Raw genomic sequence first — 8,684 nt, forward strand, 5'->3', positions numbered from 1 at the left:
TAAACAACGGAAGCAAGCGGCGCGCCGGTGAGCGTCGCTCAACGTAGCTAATATTTGCTCGCTCTCGCTCTCGCAGTCGATTACGTTACGATTCGTTTTTAACGGTTTTATTTAGCCACGTCCGCCTGTCGTGAATGGACTTTGAAACGGGGCCAAAGAAAACAGACTTCTGTTTAATCATACGGGGGGAAAAAAAAGAAGAAAAAAAAAAGGAGTCGCTCCTTGTTTCACCCGGAATAACACACTAGTGGACCGGAAGTCTTTCTCGTCATGGCCACATTTTGCGGTGTTTAACTTAAGAGCTATATTAACTTTCTGTGAATACCATCAGCTGCTTCAGAGACATTTTGATGTCGGCTGTTCTTTCGTCGCTTATCTGTCATTTTATCTGAAAGAATTACGTCATCAGAGACATGGAGTTCCTGCCCGTTCTCGACCCTGGAGATAAACCCGAAGAAGGAGTATGGTCAGTACGTTCAGACTGATTCGTTGCACTTGTGTCTTGCTTTTTCTGAATTTGTTTTGCTTTGAACAGGTATTCTTTGATCCCCGGGGGAAGAGCTCCAGGTGACGGTGTGGGTCACACCTGCACCTTCATCCCATCTGGAGATGGAGCAAAAGGAAGAGTCCTGATTGTCGGAGGAGCCGATCCCGGTGGCAGTTTCTCACATTCCCACATTATTAATCTCGGTAAAATTATTATTATTATTTTAAAGGCTTCTGTATAACTGTCAGACAGTTTTCACTAAACTTTACTAGGAAAAGAAATATGAAGATTTAGTTTGAATTACTTTGACATTCTGCAAATTACTCTGCGCCTACTAACAAATATACAATTTACAAAAGGATAGATAGACAGATAGATAGATAGATAGATAGATAGATAGATAGATAGATAGATAGATAGATAGACAGACAGACAGACAGATAGATAGATAGACAGACAGATAGACAGACAGACAGACAGACAGACAGACAGATAGATAGATAGATAGATAGATGGTAAAAGCAATAAAAATGACTACATTAAATATAAAAAATGTAAAGATGCACATTGTATACAAATAAAAATAGAATAATATTATATTAAACTAAACAACAGTGCAACGGTGTTATTGATGTAGGATGGATTTGGCCGGAGGTGAACAGTCTTATTGCAGTGAGGTAACATGGGGAAACAGAGTGTAAATATTTAACTGAATTTCTTAGTTATGATGATGTTATCACTATAATCCATCTGGATTTATTATGAGGATTAAGTGAAGCTGTTGTCAGCACTTTCATGATTTATGTACTTTAAACCGATAGTAATATCGGGCTTTATTTGCATGTTTTTTTTTTACCAGATAATCATGAATGGGACGTTGCAGAGTGGCGCGGTTTGAAGGCACGTTATGAACACAGCAGCTTCGTGCCAGAGAGCTGCCCGCAGAGCCTGTGGGTGTTCGGGGGGGCTCAGCAGACCGGCAATCGCAACTGCATTCAGAATGTACAGTTAACAGGTAAAATCCCAACTTAAACTCACTGCATCTTCTGCGATCTCCTGACATTTCACTGATCAACTTAAGGCGTCACTCAAAGAGAGCGTGATGGTCTGTGCTCTCGCACGTCCACACGTGATCGGGTTGCCACAATTTGTGACCACAGACGTCAGTGAAAAGGGTTCGATCCATTCTGTTACAGCCGATTTGGGGCGAGAGGAGTGAGTGAATGTGTGTGTGTGTCCAGACAGTGAGCCCCAGTGGAATAACGTGGCGGCGAACGGGGAACTCCCGAGTCCCAGGACGTACCACACCAGCTCCGCCTGCCTCGGGAACCGACTGTATGTCTTCTGCGGGGGGGAAGCGGGAGCTGCACCTGTCTCAGACCTTCAACTTCATGTCTTCGACACAGGTTGGTGTCAAATTGACATGATCGCCACAAGCAGCGCTTCACAATGCAGTTAGCTTTGATTTCCACCATGATCAGAGGTCATCATGTTTCCATCATCACATTGCATCAAAATGAAGACATTTTTGTTCCACATTTAAAATCACATCGTCACTGAATGCCTCATTAATACACCTGTCTTATGTATTTGATGGTATCAAAGTCATTTAATAGCTGCCATATGATTATGCATACCCTATTGAAGGTGTTAGTCATCCTCCTTTTATTGCCCACAATTAAGTGTTTGTATCGGTGTTAAAAAAAAAAAAAAAAAAAAAAGATTAAACAGTTTATGTTTGAGGTCTGTATATTAATAACTTGAATGTAAATGTTTTCCAGTGTCTTCCACTTGGACCCAACCAGAAACGCAAGGCAGACACCCAGCAGCCAGACACGGCCACATCATCGTAGCAGTGGGTTCAAAGATCTACATTCATGGCGGCATGGCCGGGGAGAAGTTCCACAATGATATGTACTCTCTCGACTCCAGTAAGTCCCTCTAACGCTGGAGCATCAGGCCTTTTTCACATTTATCTCAAACAATGCGAAGGTCTCAAGATCTAAAATAAAGTGTTGTTTAAAAGGAAGCATGAAGTGGGAGAAGGTGCAGGCCAAAGGAGACATACCAGCAGGAGTAGCAGCCCACTCAGCTGTGGCGCTGGGAAAGAACTTCTACATATTTGGAGGCATGACTGCAGATGGAGCGAGCAACTCTATGCACAGATTCAACACCGGTACGCAGACTTACAAAAGACTTCACTATAGCTTTGCTCGACTGAACCGTTTATTTCTACAGACGGAACGTAAATGAAAAACATTTACATTTTTTTATACTTTTTGCTTGCAGACAAAAGCAGATGGATCCTAATGAAATTCGAAGGAGACATGCCGCCTAACCGCCTGGACCACTCCATGTGTTTACTACCGTGGAAGGTGTGCGTTGAGGGGAATGCAAATGAGGAGCAAGCCGCCAGCCCAGCAGCCTCCGAGACAATAAATCTGGCCTTTGTGTTTGGAGGCATGGACACTCGGGGCGTCATACATAATGACTGTATTGTGACCATCTTGACATGAAGATGAAATATGTCAAAAGGGATTGTTATTTTAAGAGTGTGTACTGGAAGAGAAGGTAAAAACGACTCGTTTGCACCTCTGGTGAATGTGTTGGATGCAAGTGATAAACATGTACTCGTCTGTACAGAATTTGCACCCGAAAAATCGTCAAATTAATTTAACAGGAGTCAACGACATTTGTATCAAACATTTATTTCAACATGTTTCCAGAAGTACAATGACCAGATTCAATAAATAGCTTTTAGCACTGCCTGTGAACATAAAGATCCTTTAATCCCACAGACATCCTCCTTGATATTCCCACAAACACCTGACCGACCGACCCTCCCTCCCTTCCTCCTTTCCTCCCTCCCTTCCTCTCTCTCCTCTCCTCGCTCCCTCCCCCCACTAAGTCCCTCCCCATTACAGAAACCTAACAGGACTGCCTGAGAACAGCAGCAACGAGCCTCATATCCGGGCTGATGAATATCTCCGCCTTCCAGCGAAGAGAACACCTGTCACACTGAAACTCATCTTAAAGTCTTTCATGAAGATTCAGCATGGTTGCTTGTCATCGTCACCCCTCCCTCCAACATTCCTCTGTTCGAGTTCCATCAGTCCAATATGTACATTTAGATGTCACTGGAGAGGCGAGGGGTGACGGAGGACTCCAAACCTGCCTACAACTCGTCCTTGTCATCTGGCTCGCTCTCGGCGCCCTCCGGTGGCGGTCCGCCCGCGCTGCCGTACAACTTACTGATGATGGGCTGAACCACCTCCTCCAGCTCCTTCTTTTTGGCCTGGAAGTCTTCCAGCTCTGCGTCTTGGTGCGACTCCATCCACTCGATCTTCTCCTCCACCGCCTTCTCGATGGTTTCCTTGTCGTCGTCGGACAGTTTGCCGCCGAGCTTCTCCTTGTCGCCGATCTGGTTCTTCAGGGAGTAGGCGTAGCTCTCCAGCTCGTTGCGGGAATCGATCCTCTCCTTCAGCTTCTTGTCCTCGTCGGCGAAGCGCTCGGCGTCGTTGACCATGCGCTCGATGTCCTCGGGCGTCAAGCGGTTCTGGTCGTTTGTGATCGTGATTTTGTTCTTGTTTCCGGTGCCCTTGTCCTCGGCGGTGACGCGCAGAATACCGTTGACGTCGATCTCAAAGGTGACTTCGATTTGCGGTACGCCACGAGGGGCGGGGGGGATGCCGGTCAGGTCGAAGGTGCCCAGCAGGTGGTTGTCTTTCGTCAGAGGACGCTCGCCTAAAGAGAGTCAATAATTAGGCTCGTGCAACATTTCAAATCACGTCACTTCACTTGTCTAAACACACACAGGTAAATACAAATGATCATGTTTGCACCACAACATCTTGCATGGACATTTACCTTCATAGACTTTAATGGTGACGGTAGGCTGGTTATCAGAAGCTGTAGAAAAGATCTGAGATTTCTTGGTTGGCACGACAGTGTTCCTGGGGATCAGTTTGGTCATTACTCCTCCGACGGTCTCGATACCGAGGGTCAGGGGGCACACATCCAGAAGAACCACATCCCCTGCACGACAGGAAAGACATTTAGTGAATTCGATTCAAAGTTTGAAAGCTCAATCCTGTGATATCTCTCTCTATCTAAAACTTACCGGTGTCCTCCTCTCCAGAAAGCACTCCAGCCTGTACAGCAGCTCCGTATGCAACAGCCTCGTCGGGGTTGATGCCTCTTGAGGGCTCTTTGCCGTTGAAGAACTCCTTCACCAGTTGCTGGATTTTGGGGATACGGGTGGAGCCGCCGACCAGGACGATCTCATCGATGTCGGACTTCTTCAGGTCGGCATCTTCCAGCACCTTCTGGACCGGCTTCATGGTGGAGCGGAACAGGTCCTGGAAAGGGGAGAAAAAAAACGTGTTTAAACAGGCATGTCACAGTTTATAAAGTCGTGATAGACGGATGCAACATTTAAACATGACTGAAAACACACCATGTTCAGCTCCTCGAACTTGGCGCGGGTCAGAGTCTCGGAGAAGTCCTCGCTCTCGAAGAAGGACTCGATCTCGATGCGGGACTGGTGCTGGGCGGACAGCGCCCTCTTCGCCTTCTCCACCTCGCGACGCAGCTTCTGCACGGCGCGGTTGTCTTTGCGCACGTCTTTGCCCGTCTTCTTCTTGTACAGCTTGATGAAGTGCTCCATGACGCGCTGGTCGAAGTCCTCGCCTCCCAGGTGAGTGTCTCCGTTGGTGGCCACCACTTCAAACACGCCGTTGTCGATGGTCAGGATGGAGACGTCGAAGGTGCCGCCGCCGAGGTCGAACACGAGGATGTTCTTCTCGCCGTCCCTTTTGTCCAGACCGTAAGCGATGGCAGCAGCGGTTCTGAGGATTCAAATTATGGTGAGTATATTATCATAAATTAAAATAACAGATGGTTAAATATTTTTTTTGTTCGACACTTACGGCTCATTGATGATTCTCATGACAATCAGACCAGCGATGGTTCCGGCATCCTTAGTGGCCTGACGCTGGGCGTCGTTGAAGTAGGCGGGGACAGTGACCACAGCATGCGTGACCTGAGGGGGGGGGAAAAAGGAAGTAGAAATTTAGGTCACATTATACAGTTTATTCAAAAATTCTTTCATCTATAATCCTTGACATGGTTTTTTTTGGTACCTTCTTCCCGAGGTAAGCCTCAGCAGTCTCCTTCATCTTAGTAAGCACCATGGCAGAGATCTCCTCCGGAGCGAATGTCTTCATCGTGCCACCACCGATGTCGACCTGGATATGAGGCTTGCTCTTCTTCTCGGTGACCTTAAGAGGAAAACAATGCATCTATTAATATACCGAGAATGTTGCTCAAACGTGAATTCCCCAAAAATAATCCAACGACCTTCGCTTTTCATTGGCAGGAGTAAAAAAAAGAAAAGAAAAAAACTCACCTTGAAGGGAAGGTACTTGATGTCCTGTTGCACAGAGGAGTCGCCCCAAGTGCGGCCAATCAGCCTCTTGGCATCAAACACGGTGTTCTCGGGGTTAGAGGTCAGCTGATTCTTAGCAGCGTCCCCGATCAGACGCTCGCCCTCGGCGGTGAAGGCCACGTAGGAAGGGGTGATGCGGTTTCCCTGGTCGTTGGCGATGATCTCCACACGGCCATTCTTGAACACTCCCACACTAAAAGAAAACATTTGGAGATTACTTAACGGATGCTTATTTGAATGGCATTTATTTTATTTAATTGCAATCATTACATTTATAAAAACAACCCAGTGTGACGTGGTGTCCTGTCCTTACCAGGAGTAGGTGGTCCCCAGGTCGATTCCGATCACAGTCCCCACGTTCTCCCTCTTGTCGTCATCGTCGGCGAACGCGGTGCCGGCCAACAGCATCACGGCCCACAGCAGCTTCATCTCCGCTCGTCTGTTTGTTCCCCCCCCAAAAAAAAATCTATGAAAAAGACCTGAGGAGAAGAAACACGACGTAAGTCAACGTGGCCCCTGCGTGCCCGACGTGGGCCCTGGCGCCCAAGTTCACGTAGCTCGCAGCTAATGCTAACGCTTGATGTCATTTTAAAAATGGGCTTCAGACCCGCGACGAAACAGAAAGCTCAGCTATGACCAATATATATGACTGGAAACGTGTCAAATTTAAATTAAATTAAATTAAACAACAACGTTAAGAGGCTGTAGGTCCCCACGACCCTCTAACCGCTTTGAACAGGTTGGTGTTCGTTAGCGTGCCAAGCAGACATGAGGCGGAGGAACACCATCCCATAATCAGGGCAGAAAGTACATCATGTTTATGTCATAATACGAATTATGGCCTGCTTTGATTTTAAAAAGCAGCAGGAACGTTAAACTTCTGATAAGTGAACGTCACCGTCGTCACACATCTTTAGCTTAGCCGGCTTCATCCCGATGAAACGTTGAAGAAAACATGAAATATGACGTCGCTGCGTTATAAATATGAACACCGGGAACTCTACAAACCTTAACGGACGTAAGTTCAACGAATTCACGGCCTCGGCGGTGTCCCAACTGAAACGAAGCCTCTCGTAACGAGTTGTCCTTTTTCTTTTGTCTTTTCTAAATTGTCGCCTGTGTGAAATGATGTTGAATGAAGTGTGCTCTCTCCATATATAACCCGTCACTGCTTTCCCGTCGTGGAGGCCCGCGATTGGCTGAACGGCTGCTCGTTGGAAGGCGCTGATTGGTGCCGTCCAGCATGCTGGCCGCCGCTGATTTGCACACATCGGGTCGAGGTGACGTCACGGCTTGTGACCACGGTTCCGATGCTGATTGGCTGCCTGTCAAACGAGATCGCGCACGCAACTGGTGCAGCGACATGTCAATCCGCCAACCGGGGAAACGGAGCATTTTCACATTTCATACATTCTGAAATCAGAGCTGCACTTTGTTTATTTTATGTTTTTATAATGACCCTCCATGTGTTTGTTTGACGTTTTTTTATGTCATTGTTTGCAGATGCGCGATTATGTGGACACTGTGAGTGTCACGTGTGACTCATAACGATGATTAACAAGGCCAGTGTGACAACATCAAATGCTACATCAGATGAACTGGAGTTGACTGCAAGTTTCATCAGGGAACTTTTGGCTGAGATATTTATCTTGAAATGCAGCCTGTAAATACATTTATTATTTATCATATTTTAACACGAGTACTCTGCAGTTTACTGTCTCAGTGATATTAAGCTTGTGAATTATTTTGCAGACTGCAGGCATCTTAAAAAGGTTATATACATCAGACAAACACATTATGCAATATATTGATAATACAATCTGTGTATGAAGCACAGGGAGGTCGAGGTTAGGTAACTGTTTGCCAAAGCTACACTTTGTCTATATGATCCCTTTTCAAATGTACAAACTTATGCGAGCCAGAGTATGACAGTAAATGTGCACCTGATAAATTACTGTTATTAAAAAAAAATAATAATAATGTTTTACTTCTCTCTCAGTTATAATTTTTACTTAGCCCTACTTAATTTAGCATTTTCGACAAACAAACATGGTCTTTTCTGTTGAAGCTACAAGCGTCGTTCTTATCTTTATATCTTATGTCCGGGTTAATGAAGGGAACACAGTGAATTACAACTGTGTTGTCTTTTTGTGATAACATGAATCTGGGTGAGATTAATTCACTTGTTTCCAAAACGCATCAGACTTTTCTAGACTCAAAAATTAATGCATTAATCTGGTTTATCCTGCGTGGACTGAAGACCCACAAACACTGTTTTGGACTCGAATTTCAATATTATTTGGCATAGGGACTAAGTTGAAGTGGAAGAGTGACAGCTCACATTTTTTCATATTTCGCTATGGTTTTCTGGGCCTAAATCAATTAAATGGAACTGATCACAGATTCTATTGATATTTTGCTTATAAGTTGACAACTTTTTACACAAATCTTGACACAGCAACTGAAAAGTGGCTTTTACAGTTCAACACGTTCATTTTCTAGAAACTATACTGAGAGTTGTGAATTGTTGTCATGAGTATCTGGAGGTGTTTCAACAATAGTGCCCATATTTATAGCGAAAAAATAAATCATCAGTACAATGGTGTGGCTCAGTGATGTGTTTTTAATAGATTTTGGACAAAAAAAGTTGCTCTCTAGCACAGAAATGGACTATAATTCATTATTTTGGACTTGTCATTATATTGGATGACTGTAAGAACAATTAAAAAAAATTGTTTCAGAACAATAATG

At 45.1% G+C, this 8,684-nt stretch overlaps 2 protein-coding genes across 3 annotated transcripts; one reads left to right on the forward strand and one right to left on the reverse strand.

Moving 5' to 3' along the window:
* The first annotated feature begins 71 nt into the window (after nucleotides 1–71).
* Nucleotides 72–3,253, forward strand: rabepk (Rab9 effector protein with kelch motifs). Its single transcript, XM_069171699.1, has 7 exons — nucleotides 72–466; nucleotides 536–690; nucleotides 1,347–1,502; nucleotides 1,729–1,893; nucleotides 2,269–2,418; nucleotides 2,514–2,663; nucleotides 2,777–3,253. Exons 1-7 carry the CDS (start codon nucleotides 414–416, stop codon nucleotides 3,001–3,003), a joined length of 1,056 nt encoding a protein of 351 aa, XP_069027800.1. The 5' UTR covers nucleotides 72–413; the 3' UTR covers nucleotides 3,004–3,253.
* hspa5 (heat shock protein 5) lies at nucleotides 3,177–7,098 on the reverse strand. 2 transcript variants are annotated; one of them, XM_069171684.1, is made up of 9 exons: nucleotides 6,942–7,098; nucleotides 6,247–6,372; nucleotides 5,895–6,126; nucleotides 5,629–5,766; nucleotides 5,416–5,528; nucleotides 4,944–5,334; nucleotides 4,608–4,845; nucleotides 4,355–4,522; nucleotides 3,177–4,231 (listed from the first exon to the last, which is right to left on the reverse strand). In XM_069171684.1, exons 2-9 carry the CDS (start codon nucleotides 6,360–6,362, stop codon nucleotides 3,663–3,665), a joined length of 1,965 nt encoding a protein of 654 aa, XP_069027785.1. In that variant the 5' UTR covers nucleotides 6,363–6,372; nucleotides 6,942–7,098; the 3' UTR covers nucleotides 3,177–3,662. The 2 variants fall into 2 exon arrangements, with proteins under 2 accessions (XP_069027785.1, XP_069027773.1); XM_069171672.1 differs by having other exon boundaries at nucleotides 6,247–6,412.
* Between the last annotated feature and the right edge of the window lie 1,586 nt (nucleotides 7,099–8,684).

Source organism: Embiotoca jacksoni, unplaced genomic scaffold (assembly GCF_022577435.1).
Source record: "Embiotoca jacksoni isolate LCO1_2020_lvr unplaced genomic scaffold, fEmbJac1.0.p SCAF_10, whole genome shotgun sequence".
In the NCBI taxonomy this organism is placed as follows: domain Eukaryota; kingdom Metazoa; phylum Chordata; class Actinopteri; family Embiotocidae; genus Embiotoca; species Embiotoca jacksoni.

Coding starts and splice junctions, on each gene's coding strand:
- rabepk (XM_069171699.1), top strand. CDS start 414: ATGGAGTTCCTGCCCGTTCTCGACCCTGGAGATAAACCCGAAGAAGGA. Junction 691..1,346: donor TTCCCACATTATTAATCTCG/GTAAAATTATTA, acceptor TTTTTTTACCAG/ATAATCATGAATGGGACGTT. Junction 2,419..2,513: donor TATGTACTCTCTCGACTCCA/GTAAGTCCCTCT, acceptor GTTGTTTAAAAG/GAAGCATGAAGTGGGAGAAG.
- hspa5 (XM_069171684.1), bottom strand. CDS start 6,362: ATGAAGCTGCTGTGGGCCGTGATGCTGTTGGCCGGCACCGCGTTCGCC. Junction 5,767..5,894: donor TCAAGTACCTTCCCTTCAAG/GTGAGTTTTTTT, acceptor TTTCCTCTTAAG/GTCACCGAGAAGAAGAGCAA. Junction 5,529..5,628: donor AGGCTTACCTCGGGAAGAAG/GTACCAAAAAAA, acceptor CCCCCCCCTCAG/GTCACGCATGCTGTGGTCAC.